This window comes from Solanum stenotomum, chromosome 4 (genome assembly GCF_019186545.1).
Source record: "Solanum stenotomum isolate F172 chromosome 4, ASM1918654v1, whole genome shotgun sequence".
NCBI classification, from domain to species: Eukaryota; Viridiplantae; Streptophyta; class Magnoliopsida; order Solanales; family Solanaceae; genus Solanum; species Solanum stenotomum.
The window spans coordinates 65,592,233-65,611,198 of NC_064285.1; the positions used below are offsets into that span (position 1 = coordinate 65,592,233).

The following is an 18,966-nucleotide window of genomic DNA, read 5'->3' on the forward strand; positions in this document are numbered from 1 at the left end:
ATCGTACCCTATGAGTGGGGTCTGGAGAGGATCGAGTATACGCAGACTTTACCTTACATCAGAAGTAGAGAGAGTCTGTTTCTGATAGACCCTCGACTCAGGGAAAATCAGTATTCCAAAAAAAAATAAACGAAAGTGAAAGCAAAACAAAGCATTCTGAACATAGATACAACACCATACCCTGTGAGTGGGGTCTGGAGAGGATCGAGTGTGTGCACACTTTACCTTACCTCAGAGGTAGAGAGACTATTTCTAATAGACCCTTGACTCAAGAAAATCAATATTCCAAAAAAAAATAAACGGAAGTGAAAGCAAAACAAAGCATTCTGAACTAGACACGAAATAACTTAACTAATTGCCTTTTATTGCCACTCTGAACAAATAACACACAAGTAATAAGATGAAACAGGAAACAAGAATCAAATATTTATAGATATTTTACAAGGTCCGTGAAAAAGCTACTAGGTTCTGTGAAACCTGTAGATTATGCTCTAGATCCGCCACTGAGTACATATATCTCAATAAAAACACAATTATCATGCTCACAGATCAGGGAAGGCGAGCAAAGAGACGAGGGATTCATGGGCAGGAAAACGCGAAACAAGATCAGAACGTTTTGCCAATTCAAAATCTTCAAACTGGAATGCTGGAGCACAAGTGCATCCAACTAGAGAGAAATGCTTCTCACCATCTCTTGTAGGTGCTTTCGTTACTTGCATATCGGAAGATATGCTGTAATCCTTTGTGGGAAATGCGCCAAACCATACATTTGGAGGTACTGTATACTGCACGAATTGATCATCTACGAGGGGATCGGGTCCAATGCAAGTTAACTTCACCTTGCCATCAGTCTCGTTTAGTTCCATCACCTGAAAGCACAAAAGGTGTTGTCGTTGTCATTTTTAGGAAAACATTGGTGAATGAGTAGTGCATAACTCTTTGCGGGGAATAACAAATGTTCTATCATCGTAAAGAATGATTATGAAGATCCAAAATAAGAAACTTTTCCCCAGAAGAACATGTTCTTTACTTGTGAAGTTCATATTGTCTCACTTTCCTTTTTAGTCTGTTTCAAAAAGAACGTCTCTTTCCTACATAGGGAGTGAAATTTAACGACCCTTATAGTCCTTACCAGTTTTATTAAAACTTTTGAGTGAGTCATTCCAGCCAATCCCTTTCAGTTCACACCAAAACACAAGGCATAATACATAAACAGACATTCAAACTTGGCATCGGCTAACAATTAAGTACTCCAACTTTGAGAGTAGAGTGCACATCTAGACACCTCAACTTGGTTTGAACATATAACTAATCACTCAAACTCGTCACAACTGTCTTATGGAACACCCACGCTGACGTAACACATAGATTTTGGAGGTGTCTAGATGATCATTTTGTAAGTTGGAGTGGCTCAAGTCTCAACTGATAAAATGGAGACGAGATGAGATGTGTGGCTATGCATCTCAAAGTTGGAGTGCTTACTTGTTAGCTAAGGCCAAGTTTAAGTGTCTAAATATACATAACGATGCAGTAAGACAGCTCAGATAATGCAGTGATAATCCTAATCTGGTGCATAAAGGTTCATGTAGACTACAGGGAAGATGATCATCTACTATAGTGTATTAGTACTCACAGTGATTGGCTCTCCCATATAAAAATGCCATGTTTCTGCACACGGTATCCGGTGAAGATGAGATGCGCTTCCAGAAGGTAGCAAGAAGTAGATGCATGTACTTATAGGTCGATCAACCTTATCTGCAATGGTGAAACCCGAAAGATCAGGGAAAAACCAACTAATTCGATAATGAAAGTTTCAACCTATACTCTCTTATGAAGCAAATGCTCAAGGACGGAACCAAGTACTGGTTAACATTACTTTTTTATGTATATATAGTAGATGTTGAACCCCTTGTGCTTCTTTGTGTGTTTACTTTTCAATTTTGAAATCCTTTTAGTAAAAATCCTGTTCCGCCACTACAAATACTGCTCGTGATACACACGAGACAGTAAAAGGCAGTCAAAACTTTTTGATAAGAAAACAGAATACCATCAGCTCGTGTGCAGGGGTTCGAATCCCTTGGGATCAATTTCTTATTTACACTCGTTTTTTGTATTCTAAATACCTGTGGGGATTCATAAACTTAAAATTCTAGATTTGCCTCTGCTTTCACATAGTATTGACAACTTTTTCACGCCGAACATGAGTCATTTTATACAAAATCTAAAAGGCATAAATACATAGATTTATTCTCCAACTTTGTGTGTGCACAAGTAGACACTTAAATTTGTATAGAATTGAACAAGGCATCCTACTTGACGTCCTATGTGACAATTTGTATCCTACGTCATTTACGCCACGTATATCTATTAGTTCAACTTTATATAAATTTAAATGTCTATTTGTGCACACCCAAAGTTGAAGAGCGTAGATGCCAACTAAGATCACAAAATATAAATGGCATAATTCATAAACTCGTCCTTTTAACTTAGCCTCACCTGGCATCTATGTTCTCCATCTTTACATTTGCACAAGTAGACACACACACACAAATTGAGCGTACTATGTGTATTATGTCAACGTAGAACATCAATGTCTATTTGTTCAATTTTATACAAAGTTAAGTATCTGTGGACATTCAAAATTTAAGTATCATGCCAATATAAATTTATGGGTTAAGTTTACATTTTTTTAAAAAAAAATTAAACTCGTGATTCCAATTTTTTTTGTTGTTGTTTTGAGAATTTGAGATTTGGTATCCTGATTTGCCCAAAAAGCCACAGAATTGACAGATCTAAGATCCAAAAATCTCATGAGGGATCTAAGAAATTCAAGATCTAAAAACTAATTAAATTTATACAGAAAAACTTACATTTAGATGGAAGATGAGATCTGGTGAGAATAACTGAGTTATCTCTAAATGTTTCTGAGTAAAATCCCCCTTCTGGATGTGGCTTCAAGTTTAGCTTAGCAACTATTTTGGAAGCTGTAGGCTCTGTAGAATTTGATGCCATTTTTTTTTGTTTCTCTGTTTTTTTTTTTTTTTTGGCTCCTCTTGCAAAGTTGTTGGAAATTATACAGGCATATAATATATAGTCACTTCAACTTTTCTAGGTGAGATTTGGTATTTCATTAAGTCTAAAATATCATTTTAAGTCCAAAAAATAATATATACTATGATTACATTTACACTTTTCATTGTGTATGTATACTGTACTAGGATTACATTTACACAGCTAGAGTACAACTTAAAAGGTCACGATAACTCAATAGCTTTTGTTTAGACATTGTATATATTAAAATATTCATTATATAGTTGTAAATAGTTGATTGTGAATCGAGTTGCCATTGTTTATATAATTTGAGATCGTTATATGAATTCATTAACTTCAAATACTTAATAGGTCTCTCTTTCTAGCTCAATGTTTGAATTCATCAAAATGAAGTAGTAGTGAATATACAAGTATTTCCAAATGTCATAGGATGCATGTTAGATCTTTCAAAAGTAGTGCATTTTGGGAGGATCTAACAAGTGCACGAAAACCCTTCTGGACAGTCCGATCAACATAGATTTTTTGACTAATCAAAATGCATATTTTTGAAGAGTACGAGCAACATAGGTTTTCTGACAAATCAAAGCTAGATCATCTTGTTTGCTAAATCATCAAACGATCTCTTGATGGGAGCGCGTTAGATTAGATTGTGTGACAACATGAGCTAACATAGGCAGAAAGGAGGAGATCAAGCTGGAAGGTTGTATTCAAAATCTATGTCTATATTGATCATTGCCTTGAGGATCCATGTCCCTCTATAACTCACAAAAAAAGAAACCAATACTATACAATAAAACAGAACATGTACTGTACAATTAGTAATCAACATTAAGTTTTTTTGGTAATTTAGAAGTCTCATTTTGGTGCTTTATACAAAGTAAACTCTGTTCTGTTTGGCAAATGAACCTCAGCTCCAGTATTTGAAGAAAATGACATTTGTTTCCTGCATCAATATTTGTTTGAACGAGTCGTTGTAGAGTTTAACTGAGATAAAACGGAATCAAAGGAGGCATAGGATCGCTCTGGCAGGTAACGAAACTAAAGCTTCACACGAATCTACTAACCTATTACTTTTGGAAGTTTTATGTTCATCATATTAAACTTATCTCTTCTATCCTCCTTAATGCTTCCTTCATATCAATCCTCTTATCCAGATCGCTTATAGTACAAGCAGCTCCTACATGAAGGAGTTTCACCATTTGTTCAACGGAGTCTGTTGCAGACGCTATCTCTGGATCAATCAATTCGGATTCTCTTTGGTCAGCTATAGCTGATTGCACCCATTGAACAACGTCCGTTCCACCTTTTTGATTGTTGAGATACTGAGAAGGGAATTTCCCTGTAAGGATTTCAAGTATTATGATTCCAAGACAATATATGTCACATTTTGGAGTGAGATGTTGATGTTGTATGGCTTCTGGTGCTTTATACGCGAAAAGGGATTGAACAATTTGCGTGTTGTTGATCAGTGGATAGAAGGCGTAATCTGATAGAAGTGGCTCGTATTTTTCATTGAGTAGAATGTTGCTAGACTTGAGGTTTCCATGAGGCACTGCATACGATGCAAACTCGGAATGAAGATAACACATTCCACTAGCAACTCCCTGGATGATCCTTAGACGAGTAGGCCAGTTTAGCTCACCGTGTGATATCCCTCGATCACCTGAAAGTATGCGCGAAATTTCAAAATTAGGATAGTTGACATAGAAGAACAAAATGTATATGAATGTACTAACAGTCATAAACAATTCTTCTGTAAACTGTGAATCCTAAAACTTGTCATTTCAAGGGATTTACGAAACAAATATGATTAAGTATCTTCTCTATTTGTGTGTGTCTTCCTTGTGCAGGGATCATGCTAATCTTCTTTGTATCTTCCCAATTGTGACCAGATGTCTTGGAAGGGACCAGTAAGTATAGATCGGATCACATTATCGGATAAAATCTACTCGTGCAAATGTCGAAAAGAAGTTGAAGACCTTAATGATTTGATATACAGTCAAACCTCTCTATAACAGTCATCCTTTATAATAACATTTCACTATAATAGTGACCAAGTTTTCTTCAGAACCGATTTTAACCATAATGGTAAAAAACACACCTAAACTATCCTTTTTTCACGAGTTTCATACTTTAACTATCCATTTTTCTCTTAACCTACCTTAACTATTCACTCCATTTGTATCAAAACACACCTCGATGTTGAGTTGGTCAAATATTTGTTCTCAATCAACAACAGGCGTGTGTAGGTCAACTCATCATCGAGGTATGTTTCAATACAAAGGGAGTAACAGTTGAGATATGAAACTTATGTTCTAGATAACAACATTTCGCTATAGCAGCCAAAAGCTTATCTAGACAAACGACGTTGTTATAGAGAGGTTTGACTGTAGATGAAAGAAATTGTCATACCATGTAACAGATATAATAGGCTGCCTTTGGGAACATATTCAGATACCATCAATTTCTCTTCCTTTCTGTAATGATATGCCAATAATTGAAGTAAATTTTTGTGCCTTAACTTTCCAAGTTTTCTCATTTCTGCATCAAACACATCTCTATTCATTTTATTCATCTCTCTCAATCTCTTAACCACAACAGACATTCCATTTCCCATTTTTGCCTTGTAAGCTGATCCTAACACTCCGTTTCCGAGTACCTCAGCAGCTGCCTTCATCAAATCAGGCAATCCGAATGTACCATTTTCGTTGTTCACCAACATGAGATCTCCCATAGCCTTACCACCTTGTGACCCTCCCCTTCGTGTTGATCCACGAACAGAATCACCTCCTTTGCTATGAATGCTCGTGCTCTTCCTAATCGAGCTACCAACGTGCAACCCCTCATCAAGATTCTCTTTCCCAAGCTTGTCGAAATGATCTTCCTTGCGCTTGACGCGAAAAAGAATGGTCACCAATAAAAGACTAACTACTATACCAAGAATGATCCATTTCAATTTTGACATTGGTGCACCTTGAGTCTTATTGATTCCCTTATTACATTCTTTCCCTAATTGTTGTCCACATAAGTCTGCATTTCCTTTAAAAGGATCAGCACCAAATTTAGACATCCCCTGAGGGATTTCGCCTTGCAACTTGTTATTCGAAAGATCTATTGATGTTAAACTCACTTGTGACAATGACGGAACGTGTCCTGAAAATGCATTACTTTCAAGACGAAGTTCCATCAAGTACTTCAAGTTGGTTAAAGATTCAGGAATTGAACCGGAGAATTTGTTTCGTGCAAACCAAATCTTCTTAAGAGACCCCATTTTGGCAAAGAAATCTTTAGGAATCTCACCTGAGAATTGGTTTCCATCTATATATATAGATTTAAGTGCACCAAGCAAGAAGAATTCAGGGATTGTGCCTGAAAATGAATTATTCGCAATTTCAAGAACTCGGAGACCTGGAAGTGCAATCAATGGATCAATATCTAGTTCTCCTGATAAGCCAGCTTCACCTAAAAGGAGGCCTTCAACCACGTTCCCTTCGCATTGAATACGATCCCATTTCTTGTTTTTGTCACATGGACTAGTACCTTTAAGCCAAGATGAATCTAAAGATGTTGTGTTTTTTAAAGATTCTTTGAATTTGATCAAGGCATCGTCCTCGGAAATGGAAAAAGAAAATTGTGGATTAGATAGAGAAATGAGGAAGAAAATGGAGATATGAATAAGGAAAAGATGGTGTTTTTTCGGAGACGATGCTTGAGGAAGGAGATGAAGGATTAGGGGAACGGCGGCCATGTTTGTTACTAGACATGTCCACCTTCCCCTTAAAGAAACAATCTGCAAATGCTTCTCTGTTTCTTTTCTTTGAAGGTGTTTGATAATTTTCTTGATTTGGTTTGGCTGTTTTGGACCCTGGAATGATGATGTGTCATGGTGTGGGGTGGGGGATGGGGGTGGGGTGTTGTTATTTTGACAAAGATTTGTGTGGAGGTGGGGTGGGGGGGGGGGGGGGGGGGGGGGGGGGGGGGGGGGGGGGATAGGTGTTTGAGGACACACAATGTTGATTGAGTGAACAAATTTTAGAATTGACCTTGTCTATGGTAATAGAGAATTTTAGGGAGATTTTTTTTTTTTTTTTTAATCTAAGTTGTAGTCTGGATCAGTTTGCACGCTTCTTGTGTATTTCATTAGGTACCTACTACCTTCCACCATTACATGTATCGGGTTATAAGTGCCCATCAAGATTTGACTATATACCCCACATGTCTTAGAATGACGGGTAATTAATGTCTTGATCAGTTTGCACATACCTCGTAATTGCATTTCATCACATCCTTCATAACCAATCATTGAGTTCTAGATTCAAGACTACAACAAAAATCAGTGTATAATACTCCCTTCGTTTGAATTTGTTTATCTAGTTTTGACTTGACACGAACTTTTGACTCTCTTGCGGTGTTAAAAGTAAAGATGTGTAGATCTTCTAGTCTTAAACATATCACTAAAAGGAAAGTAAGACAAATAAATTGAAACGAACGGAGTAATATACAGATTTGTCATATTTGTCAAGAATGAATTACAGAAACCTTTCCATTTACATGAATACATCAACATCAACATCATAAATCTCTTCTATATCTTGAATATAAAACCATCATTGGGATGTAAAAGCCTACAAAAACAAACAAAATGAATGTTAAGAATGAACAAATCACATATAATTTGAACTCAACATTCTTGAAAATTGTCAAGATGATGATAAATTTTCGTACCGCGAATATGTTGTTATGGCCAGGATCAGCAAGATGTGACATTAGATTCTCAATAGGACCTTGTCCAGTATACACAGCTTGAAAACAAAAGCCAACGAAGGCTAACATAGCAAGTCTACCATTCTTGATCTCCTTAGTTCTCAACACCATAACCGGTTCGGGTGATCCTCTTCCCCACATAAATGGATCAAACCATAATCCACCAGGATATCCAACATCTGTTTTTGGTTTCTTCTTGTGAGGTACTTTTGGTTCAATGTCAACACATCCTGGATTGACAATATCAGCCCATCTACGACCCTCGACCCATCCCATTAAGGCTAGTTGCACCACAAATAAAGTTGTCGAATCTGCAAAATACTCTCTTTCACCAGCATCATACCATGAAAAGTTGTCGATGAATCCAAGACTTTCGAGCCATTCTGGGATTAGAATTCCAGCTACTGCTAACATTGCCCATCTGCTGTGTATTAGCTCAGCCTGAGCAAACCATTTCAGTAACTCTGGATCAGACCCTTAAAAAACGGAAAAAAAAACAGTTATCGGTCATTAAAGAATACAAACGAAAGGATAAATGAAATGAACAGAACGAATTTCTAATTTACAAGATACGGTCTATCTGGATCTAACTTCTCATCAAAAAGTAGGACTGACCATGTCCGGGCAATTGTTTACCAAAAACACAAGCCACCATAAAGTGTTAAGACCATGTATAGAGGCTAATGCCTACTCAGTGCCCGAAGGTCAAGGAAGTTAGAAACCTGATAACAGGGGAGCTAGTGACCAAATTGTAACTATAACGGTCCTAAGGTAGTGAAATTCCTCGTTGGATAAGTTTTCCGACCCTACTAAAACTTGAATCTGATATGTAATTTTCCTCATTTTTCTCCAAGAATTGCATCAAAATTCAATCTTTCTCATAATTTTCAATAGTAACTTATATGTTATGTACCTAATCCCAGTGGATCAAAGCCAAAATCTCCAGGCAAACTGCAATTCAAGAACAAGAAAACAAATAAAAAATCTGCAAAATGAACCACTTAGAAAGAAGAAAATACACTAAAAAGACATTGCCTCCGTTTCATTTTTTTTGTCTGGTTTTGTCTTGACACAGAATTTAAGAAAGTAAACACGACTTTTGAATCTTGTGTCTTCAGTCTCATGGTCTTAAACATGTCACGTGTAAAGTTTAAGTTGTTAAAAAAGGAAAGAGACGTCCTTTTTTTAAAAAATAGACTAAAAAGAAAAGTAAGACAAATAAATTGAAACGGAGAAAGTACGAGGTTAATGTAACCTGCCATCAAGCCATTCTGGAGGTGAACTTCCAGGAAACCATAATGGCCTATCTGGAGGAAGTGGTTCACAAACACTTGAAACTTCTTTACCAGCATACAATTTACTTTTTCTAGACAACACACATGTTGTAAATTTCCCAGAAAAAGTTTTTGTTGGTAGCTCCCTGAATCAAGAAAAAAACCAGAATTCGTTGAGACATAATATAATTAAGTAATTAACGATCTAATAGTTTAATCATTCAGAGGAGACGATCACGTGATTCAATATGGTAGTTATATAGGCCTAAAAGGCAAAAATGCATTTCAACGTTTGAATAATGAAAAAGAATTAGACTCACAGGTGAGAGGGTATGTTAAAACATACTACTAATATACTTGAGTAACTAAAAGTGTTCTCTCTCTAATTAAGAATTCAGATGAGATTGTCACACAATTCAACATGATATATACAACCGCAACCCAAATAGCAAAAAACATTTTCACGTTTTTGATTCATGAAAAAGAATCAGACCCACAAATGAGGTGACACATTTAGACATATAATATAAGTGAGTAACTAATAATGTGTTATCTCTAATAGCGTTATATTTTAGATAAAATAGTCACACAATTCAATACAATGTATATAACTACAACCCAAAAGGCAAAAAGCATTTCCACATGTTTGATTCATGAAAAAGAATCAGAGGCGGCAAATTGAAACATATAACATAATTGAGCAACTAAAATAACACTCTCTCTACCAACTTAAGCTTTTAGATAAGATGGTCACACAATTTAACAAATTTTGTATTCAATATGCAACCAAATTAACAGCAAAAAAAAGTAAAAAAAATGCTAAATTTATGTACTGACCTGATTGGGATGCTAGAAAAAGCTGTGGAGTGAATGGCTAAAGCCATGGAAGAAAATGAGGACTAAAACAAAGGCAATGTGTAATTTTAAAAAAAAGAGAAATGTATAATGTTTTTGGCCATCTGGTTTTTTAGGACAAAAAGCTTATCTACATAGATTGTGAAATGGATGATGAAGCATACTACAACAACACAAAAAATGGACCAATCAGAAATAGAAGATTATTTTTTTTTACAAAATTGATATGTTTTACTTGAACAGAGAGTTTATCGAAAATAGTCTCTACCTTCTCAAGATAGAATAACCCTTCTAGACCATTACACTGGATATGTCGTAGTCCTTCTGTTTCATTTTACTTGACCCTTGTATCAAAAATAAATATTTCATTTAACTTTTCCATTTTCGCAAATCAAGAGAGTTTAGTTACTTTAAATAACTATATAAAGTAATATTAATTAGTTAGATTTTAAAATTCCAAAGTATCATTACTAAGATTAGTTGAGTAAAATACACCTCTAATTAAAATTTTCTTAAGAGTGTGTCGGATAAATTATCACTAAATATGTTTGGTATTAGTCTTTGTAAATGTCCCTAAAATCTATAGTGACATTGGATTCAATGACAATTAACTAATGTCGATAAAAAGTTTATCACTCTTTGGTAATGTGCATATGTATTACCGCTACAAGTTATTTTTGTTGTAGTGAAATTAGATAGAGTATATATTTATATCACATTAATTAATTAATTAATTAATTATAATTAGTAGGAAAATATCTTGGCTATAATAATTAACAAATTAAATTTCTTTCCAAACTTGAACAAAAACAATTCTAAAATCCACCAAGTTTTCAAGTTGACTGACTTAATTGAGCATTGATGTTTGTGAAGTGATGTGCATAGTAAATTGATAGCTACATTTAGCCTAATTAAATTTATCGTTTTTTGGTAGTTAAATTGATTATTTACATATTTAATTCTACTTCATTTATTAGCATTTAACAAAATAGATATACTCCTAAATTATCTACTACTAGCTTATTTATTTATTTCACTTTGGAACTCTTTTTTTTAGAGATCAAATTTAAAGAAAGTTTTCTTTTTTTCTTTTTAAGTAAAGTGTCTAATATGTACCTTTTTGTTACTATAGTGAGAGTTTTATGGGTTTATTTTATATTATATAACATAAAATTAAGTGACTTTGGTTTAAAATGAATATTATAGTTTAATGATCCTCTATGAAAAATTACATTGGTTAAAAATGAATATTATATTGAATGTTCTTTAATTTATATTATTATTAGTTGTTTTTTTTGTGGTTTGATTATAGATTATAGTATTATTTTGTAGTGTTGTTCTGTTACTATTTGTTGCTTTTTTTAACTTTATTTTTATAACTTACATTACTTCTTTTTATAGATTGTTTTCAGAGTTTAAATATGAGAAATTGTGAAAATGTGATAGTTTAGACGTGTTTTTCTCTAAACATAATATATAAACATGTCATTTAACTTGATTTCATCCGGCCTCTATGTATAAATAAACACTTAAATTTGTATACAATTGAACAAGTACACACATTCTATTTGACATCATATATGATAATTCACGTTCTACACAACATAGTATGTGGGATTCGTATGTATTATGACACGTAGTATGTTCAATTTAAGGACGTAGATGTGAGATGGGGTCCAAATAAATGGGTATTTATGTATTACTATGTATTTTGTTTAACATGAACTTTAAGCAAAATCCTAAATAGATTAGGCTACGCGTCACATTGATTAACACTAAACCTTTTTGTGTTAATCAAAATCAATATTGTTCTAATCTTCTTCTTCTTCCTTTGAATGTACTCATTCCACTTAAACCCATCACCATCTCCCTCAACCATTCCACTCATCCTGACCACTACACTTCACCTTCCAATTCTTGAAACTCCATTGATGAATCTTTAAACCCCATTTGATTTCTTGGTTTTTCTACTTGGCAATTTTTAGAAGAAAAAAAAAGTATAAAAATTGAATCTTTGATTGGTTCTAGGAATTGGTTTGTTCTTAATTTTCTGGATTAAGATCCCAAGATTAATTCTTTTTTGATATATTATATGGTGGAGACAGTAACATCGTCGTTTTGGTGGCGGTGGACGCAACCCCATCACCACCCACGTCGATGGGTGCCGTCAGTTTTCACCACCCACAAAGTCATTGTCACTGCTGTGTGGATCGCGTTCTTGGTAACCGTTTTCTGGTGGCAGGTTGATGCTACTGCCGGAATCTTGATTTTCCGGCGGGTTTTTCCGGCGAGGGAGGTGCCGAAGTTCCGGCCGGTGGCGTTTAACTTGACGGACTTTGGTGGGGTTGGGGATGGTGTAACTGTTAATACGGAGGCGTTTGAGAAGGCAATATTAGCTATTGCTAAACTTGGGAAAAAAGGTGGAGGGCAGCTCAATGTGCCACCGGGATATTGGCTGACGGCGCCGTTTAATCTTACTAGCCATATGACTCTGTTCCTTGCTGAGGGAACTGTTATATTGGGTATTGATGTAAGTTTTTAGCAAGTTTATTACTCATATGTTATAGCATTAAAAGTTTTAATCTTTGCTCAATGAACTTAGCAAGTTTCATGTTGTTGTTCTCATTTATGCTAATTGTATGTATGTGGTTTCTTATTTGATTGTTTGGTTGGCTTTGCTTAGACCTTTTGAGTTTCAGATAGTGCTAATTGCTTAGTGTCTATGTTGCTTGGACTCTTCAAAGATGTTGTTGGATCCTTCAAAAGTTCTGTGTTTTCGAAGGCTTTGACATGGATGCAGCATCAGTTTTGGAGAGTCCAAGCAACATAACTTAGTGTTACTTTTGTATTTTTTATAACCGCAGCGTTGGTGGTGTTCAGTTTGGGCGCACTTGGACTGATTTCATGGGTATTGCTACCTCCCACCAGCACAGGCTCCGTTGAGGCTAGGATAGGATAGATGGGAGGAAATCACCAAGCTAATTGTTTAGTGTTAGTTATGGAAGTCTTTTATGATTATTGGTGGATTGGGGAAGTAGCTTGGATTTGTTTGATACTGATAGTCCAGCTAGCTTTGGATTAATTGAGTTTATTTTGGATTGATGAGAAGTGAGAGACGCTGTTGATTTCGTTAAAATCAGTAATCAATCATCTGTTTTTAAGAAGATGATGAAATAGAGAGAAAGAGAACGGGAGAGCTATTTAAGTTGTATTGTGATAAAGGAGCTGAAAGCTTAAAAGGTACAACTACTTCACTCCAACCATACCTAATAAAAAAAATGAAAAACTACCTGACTCCCAACCATGGTTTGCTAACACCTCACCTGTGCTATCTTTTTACAGTTTCTATTATCTTGTCTGGATGTATTTCCTAATTTATGTTTACTGTTCAGAGGTGAGGATTATTGCAGTTTCTTGTGATGATGGTGGATGAAAATTCCATTTGTAGTATTCTTTGCGGATAACACTCTGACCTTTTATATTATGATCCACCTAGCGACACCATCTCAAACGACCCTATCTTACCATCTGTCAGATCTGCACATCCATCTTAACATCCACGTTTTTGCAACACTCGTCTTGTGGATATTTTTTCACCTTAGAGACTCAATATTCACCATGTAACAATTTTGGTTTTACAACCGTTTTGTGGAACATGCTTTTCACTTATGTGCAGGGGTGAATGTAGCTAACAAACTAAGGGTTCAATTGAACCCAATATTTTCTATGGAGCTTAGTAATTTTTCAGTAAATATTATATTTGAACTTATAAGTCTAAAAGTGTAATAAGTATAGTAGGAAAATCATAAAGATTGAACCCATCAAATTAAAATTCCGAATCTTCCTCTGCTTTTGTCGGCATCCTCCTATCGCATTACACTCCCATAGCACTCATCCATTTCAACCATCCTATTTTAATTCTATGTTTCATCTTCATATATCTTACGGTTCTCCTAGAAGGTTCTAATATAGAGCTTAGCTATCTTCATTTTCCAACTTTTTTCAGCAAAGAGACTTTACGATCTAAAATTTTGTAGCCTTCTAGATTCATAGCCTAGTTCTTGGAGGTTATACGTTATACATTTAAATGTCTGGGTGTTATATTTTGCTCTCTTTCTTATAATTTAGATAGCACAATACGCTGGTTTGTATTTCCTCTGTGCATCTTGTGTAGCCTGCAGTCTGCCACGAGTTAGAGCCTTGAGACGACTCTCCTAAGGTTGTTATGCCGGTACGTGATAAAACGTTGATTGTCCATAAGGCCCCTACTCTAATTTTGAAGCATTGCCTCTTCTAACAAACTCAAAAGGGAGTGACGTAATTCCGTTGATGCCTGCAAAATTCTGTAGTTAATTCTTCATCTTTAAATTAGGTTGACCCTAAGGAATTGATGTAAATATAAGTGATTCAAGTGCAAATCGTTTCAGTGGACAAGCCAAACAGAAAGCTGGTTCTGCTTTCTGGAAACAAAAGTTAAAAAGAAGAAGCCAATAGACTGTTCTTCATAAACAATCCTTCTAGCACACACTAATCTGATTCATCCAAAACCAAATCCAAATATGCATTGTTAAAAAGTAAAACAAGACAAAACCATAACTAAATAATTTTCAGATCGAATTGCCGAGTGTGTGTATCTCTGTGTTTTTGCTAGTCATGATAGGGGAATTGAATAAGGACCTTTTCATGGAAGTAACAGACATGAGGAAGTGCATTAGAATAGCCGTGTTGCATACAAAATATGTATTCTTTACAAATGAATTGGTTGTTCCGACTAGTTTAACTTAAGAATCATCAATTTACTTGTCAGTTCCGAGCAATGTTGTCTAGGGAACATTTTATGTGGAAACAGTTTTGCCTGCAAAGTTCACTTTTGTTTGCTAGTTATAATTAGCTAAAGGAAAGTGAACTACAATTTTGTCACTACATTGACATTTCTCTGCCAACTTATGGAAATATTGTTCTCTCGCAATTGTTTTCTCGACTATCAAAATAACTTGATAACGTCTCATCTGGAACATGAGTAACCTCCCTTAATTTGAAGCCTGGTTTTTCATCTTTTAGTAGAGTAATTAACAGCAGCTATTTTATTTCTGTATTTCTATTTGTATTTGTGGCATTCAACAGGATGAGAAGTACTGGCCTCTCATGCCTCCCTTACCTTCATATGGGTATGGAAGAGAACATCGTGGACCACGCTATGGAAGTTTAATCCATGGACAAAAACTGAAAGACGTGATAATCACAGGTGCTTTTGACTCTGACCTCAGTTTGAAATTATAGCTCTCATAAACAGCTCAATGTTTTAAAATTTTGAAGTCCTTGATTTATTTCTTTTGTTGTTTATTGGAAACAGCCTCTCTACCCCACCTAGGTTGGGGTAAGGTCTGTGTACATCCTACTCTCCCCAGACCCCACTTGTGGGATTACACTAGCTATGTAGTTAGTTGTATTGTTATCCTTTGATGATTTCTTGCTATTACTGTTGTTTTTGCTGGAAATTTGAGTTTTATCTGTTTTTGGATCTTTTTTTCTGTTAGTTAAGTGATGCAAATCATTGAAATCGCTCATGTGGCAAGTCCATGTATGATTCTATAGTCATAGTTTTCCTCCAGGGGCCGTCAATTGCTGGTGCTTAGTACTGCTAAAGAGCTTCTTTTTTAGTATTATTGTAATCGAAATTATTGTCTCTTAAATGAAGGAAACTTTGGGGAGAAAGCAGGGGTGGGCATAAAAACTGGACCAAATTAATTCGGTTGGGTTCTCGGTTTTAGTGTCCTGGTATTTTGGTTAGCCGAAGAACCGAGCTTTCAGACACCAGAACTCTGTTTTCCTAGCTTTGTTGCAAAACTTTGCAACAACATGCACATGTGATTGTGCTTCTTGTTGATTGTCCTATGTTCTAATTATTGGCATTGCGATGATCTTGGCGTGTTATCAAACATATATAGTGAACTGTGTAGGCAAAGTTGATATTCAAATCATTCATCATCCAAAATATGAAGTAATGCTTCATGTAATTTGCTATATGAAGTTAAAAATGCTATATGAGCAGAATTCACATCATCTCATGTATTCAAGAGCAAATTACCCTTTTTCCTAGGCATTAAGGGAGTATTAATCATACTGAACCGAATTTGAAAAAATCAAACCGAACTAATTTGGTTCGGTATTTGATATGTACCAATGAAGAACCAAAAACCGTCACCCCTAGGAGAAAGAGATGATCCAAAGTTTTCTTGGTGCCAAAAATGGAGGTGTTGTTTTCTTAATGATTCCATCTTCATAAAAATTTCAGAGATATTTGGCAAAACGAAACTTAACCTCTTTATTTATGGTTGCTTAATTGATTCTGCCTTCACACATTCATCGATATTCTTTACAAGATGTGCTGCATGTTTCTTAAAGGTTTAGTAATAATAAAGGCATCTTGTGCCTACTACATGCTCAAATATAACTTGGCAGATTTTCTAGATTGAAGTATTCTGAATGCTTGTGAAAGTATACAGGAACAACCTCTGGATCTAATTATGCATATGTTGTTTCCTTTAACAGGGCATAATGGTACTATTAATGGGCAGGGTCAAGCATGGTGGAAGAAATTCCGGCAGAAGCTTCTTAACCATACCCGAGGACCGCTCGTGCAGATCATGTGGTCTACTGACATACTAATATCAAATATAACTTTACAAGATTCTCCCTTTTGGACACTCCATCCATATGACTGCAAGAATGTAACAATTAGGAACGTTACAATTCTGGCACCCATTGCTGGGGCTCCGAATACTGATGGCATAGATCCAGGTGAGTCTTCGATAGGTTTAAATATATTTAAGGGTTAGTTAAGACATAGCCAACATAGACATATCTATTTTGCTACCATATTTTCCCTGCTTCAAAAACTTCTCTTCTGAATCGAGGGTCTATTGGAAACTGCCTCCCTTCCCCACAAGGTAGGGGTAAGGTCTGCGTAGATCCTACCCTTCCCAGACCCCACTTGTGGGACTACATTGGGTATGTTGTTGTTGGTTAAGCAGCTCAAGTTTTGACATATTAATTTGCTGTATCTTTCAGCTCAAGGCGATCCTTTTTTAGCCAAAAAAATAAGTTCTGGACAGGGTTTTTGCTGAAATGCAATGCGTCTGATGTTGACATTACTCTAAAAAACTCTAATATCCACTCTTATACTTTTTTATACTTACTTATTTCCTGTTGCCAGCCACTCAGTATAAGCTTCTAATGTATGTTCATGGAGTGAGCAGATTCTTGTGAAGATGTGTTGATAGAGAACTGTTACATCAGCGTCGGTGATGATGGCATCGCAATAAAGAGTGGATGGGATCAGTATGGAATTGCTTATGGACGACCTTCAAAGAATATACTCATTCGAAACCTTGTCATCCGTTCCAATGTCAGGTGAGGTTTCCATATAGGCCTGAGCATTTACATTTCTTTCATGATTGGATGTGTCTGACAACAATTGCATCCGGGGGTGTTATTGATGTTCAAAAAATCAAACCCCTTTTTTCTTTTCTTACATTTGAGCAAATGTTCTTTGAGCATTCACAGTTGGCCTTCTGGTCAGCCACTTGTTGGTTTGATGAGGCGTAACCTTTTTTTGGTCAACGATCGTTTTAGTAACATCTTACAACTATTATCGGACTGAAGTTTAGTTGATTGATTGTCGTTAAGGCATAACACATAAAGAGACGCTCAGACTTGGCCTCAACTGGCAAGTGAGCATTCCAACTTTGAGAGTGCACATATAGACACCTCAACTTGTCTTCCATTGTGTCAGTTAAACACTCCAACGTACAAAATAATCATCTAGAAAGCTCCAAAAATTGTGTCACGTCAGCTTAGGGTGTCTACGAGACACAATGGGGACGAGTTGGAGTGTTTAGTTGCCCGTTGAGGTATCTAGATGTGCACTCACAAAGTTGGAGTGCTTGCCAGTGGCAGTGGAGGCCATGTTTGAGTATATATATTACTAGGATCTAACTCTGAGTGAACTACATGGCAGTGCGGGTGTATCAATAGGAAGTGAGATGTCTGGTGGAGTGTCAAATGTCACTGTGGAAAACCTCTTTATCTGGAACTCAAGACGTGCTGTACGCATCAAAACAGCACCTGGAAGAGGAGGATACGTTCGAGATATAACATACAAGAACTTGACATTTGAAAACGTTAGGGTGGGAATCGTCATCAAAACAGATTACAATGAACATGCTGACGAGAGTTTTGACCCCAAAGCTGTCCCATTACTGGAAAACATAAGCTACACAACAATCCACGGTGAGGGAGTTCGCGTGCCTGTTCAAATCCACGGTAGCAAAGAAATCTGGGTGAGAAATGTCACTTTCAGAGATATGTCTGTTGGGTTAACGTACAAGAAGAAGCATATATTCCAGTGTGCTTACGTTCAAGGTCGTGTTATAGGGACTGTCTTCCCTGCCCCTTGCAAGAACCTCGATCTATATGACGAACAAGGACATCTGATCAGACGTTCTGATGCTCAAAACGCGACAGACATAGATTATGACATTTGAACTGATTCCACAGACTGCCTGCATAGTGGGAGCTTAGTGCACCGAGCTGTGTTTTTTTTTTTTTTTTTTAACATTTTGTTCTCTGCATTATACATACAGAAAGAAGTCCTTTTGATATATTCAAACCCACAGATCTAATGTAAAGAACAGTTCCTTTGTTCCTGTACAGAATCTTTGTTCCATAAAGCTAATGTTTTTACTAGTCCTTTGTGGTACATTAGTTTGGCTATTGTCACGCATTCAAGCTATGGAAACATCCTCTAGCAGAAATGTTAGGTAAGGTTGCAAATATAATAGAGTCTTGTGATCCGGCTCTTCATTGGGTCCTGTGTCCTCTAGTGCACCAGACTGATTTTTTTTACATTAGTTTGGCTTATTGTTAGGGGCACAAGCTATGGAAACACTCTCTCACAGAATTGCAGGATAAAGTTATTTACAATATATCTTTGTGGTCCGGTCGGTCCTTTCTCTGACTT

At 36.0% G+C, this 18,966-nt stretch overlaps 4 protein-coding genes and 1 non-coding gene across 5 annotated transcripts; 1 reads left to right on the top strand and 4 right to left on the bottom strand.

The window, feature by feature from the left end:
- Positions 1 to 340: 340 nt before the first annotated feature.
- Positions 341 to 3,047, bottom strand: LOC125862243 (uncharacterized). The gene is made up of 3 exons (XM_049542276.1): positions 2,871 to 3,047; positions 1,634 to 1,755; positions 341 to 869 (listed from the first exon to the last, which is right to left on the bottom strand). Exons 1-3 carry the CDS (start codon positions 3,010 to 3,012, stop codon positions 543 to 545), a joined length of 591 nt encoding a protein of 196 aa, XP_049398233.1. The 5' UTR covers positions 3,013 to 3,047; the 3' UTR covers positions 341 to 542.
- A 1,004-nt stretch (positions 3,048 to 4,051) lies between these two features.
- LOC125862226 (pollen receptor-like kinase 3) lies at positions 4,052 to 6,941 on the bottom strand. Its single transcript, XM_049542253.1, has 2 exons — positions 5,464 to 6,941; positions 4,052 to 4,714 (listed from the first exon to the last, which is right to left on the bottom strand). The coding sequence occupies exons 1-2, from the start codon at positions 6,797 to 6,799 to the stop codon at positions 4,143 to 4,145; spliced, it is 1,908 nt and encodes a 635-aa protein (XP_049398210.1). The 5' UTR covers positions 6,800 to 6,941; the 3' UTR covers positions 4,052 to 4,142.
- Positions 4,856 to 4,959, bottom strand: LOC125863504 (U6 spliceosomal RNA). The gene has a single exon (XR_007446167.1). It is a non-coding gene; the product is annotated as a U6 spliceosomal RNA (small nuclear RNA).
- Positions 6,942 to 7,506: 565 nt separating the features above from the next.
- Positions 7,507 to 10,076, bottom strand: LOC125862236 (photosystem I chlorophyll a/b-binding protein 6, chloroplastic). The gene is made up of 5 exons (XM_049542267.1): positions 9,927 to 10,076; positions 9,071 to 9,235; positions 8,729 to 8,766; positions 7,777 to 8,291; positions 7,507 to 7,676 (listed from the first exon to the last, which is right to left on the bottom strand). The coding sequence occupies exons 1-5, from the start codon at positions 9,971 to 9,973 to the stop codon at positions 7,659 to 7,661; spliced, it is 783 nt and encodes a 260-aa protein (XP_049398224.1). The 5' UTR covers positions 9,974 to 10,076; the 3' UTR covers positions 7,507 to 7,658.
- A 1,682-nt stretch (positions 10,077 to 11,758) lies between these two features.
- LOC125862227 (probable polygalacturonase) lies at positions 11,759 to 18,695 on the top strand. Its single transcript, XM_049542255.1, has 5 exons — positions 11,759 to 12,474; positions 15,069 to 15,189; positions 16,497 to 16,745; positions 17,204 to 17,357; positions 17,965 to 18,695. The coding sequence occupies exons 1-5, from the start codon at positions 12,037 to 12,039 to the stop codon at positions 18,488 to 18,490; spliced, it is 1,488 nt and encodes a 495-aa protein (XP_049398212.1). The 5' UTR covers positions 11,759 to 12,036; the 3' UTR covers positions 18,491 to 18,695.
- Positions 18,696 to 18,966: the final 271 nt, after the last annotated feature.

Bases quoted from the DNA above. Each gene is read 5' to 3' on its own strand.
- LOC125862227 (XM_049542255.1), top strand. From the start codon at position 12,037: ATGGTGGAGACAGTAACATCGTCGTTTTGGTGGCGGTGGACGCAACCC. The intron at 16,746-17,203 runs GTGAGTCTTCGA...TGGAGTGAGCAG, and splicing joins TACTGATGGCATAGATCCAG to ATTCTTGTGAAGATGTGTTG. The intron at 17,358-17,964 runs GTGAGGTTTCCA...ACTACATGGCAG, and splicing joins GTCATCCGTTCCAATGTCAG to TGCGGGTGTATCAATAGGAA.
- LOC125862236 (XM_049542267.1), bottom strand. From the start codon at position 9,973: ATGGCTTTAGCCATTCACTCCACAGCTTTTTCTAGCATCCCAATCAG. The intron at 8,767-9,070 runs GTTACATTAACC...CTTGAATTGCAG, and splicing joins CCAGAATGGCTTGATGGCAG to TTTGCCTGGAGATTTTGGCT. The intron at 8,292-8,728 runs GTACATAACATA...CCGTTTTTTAAG, and splicing joins CTTTGATCCACTGGGATTAG to GGTCTGATCCAGAGTTACTG.
- LOC125862243 (XM_049542276.1), bottom strand. From the start codon at position 3,012: ATGGCATCAAATTCTACAGAGCCTACAGCTTCCAAAATAGTTGCTAAG. The intron at 1,756-2,870 runs GTAAGTTTTTCT...TCACCATTGCAG, and splicing joins ATCTCATCTTCCATCTAAAT to ATAAGGTTGATCGACCTATA. The intron at 870-1,633 runs GTGAGTACTAAT...TTGTGCTTTCAG, and splicing joins ATATGGGAGAGCCAATCACT to GTGATGGAACTAAACGAGAC.
- LOC125862226 (XM_049542253.1), bottom strand. From the start codon at position 6,799: ATGGCCGCCGTTCCCCTAATCCTTCATCTCCTTCCTCAAGCATCGTCT. The intron at 4,715-5,463 runs GTATGACAATTT...GCATACTTTCAG, and splicing joins CCTATTATATCTGTTACATG to GTGATCGAGGGATATCACAC.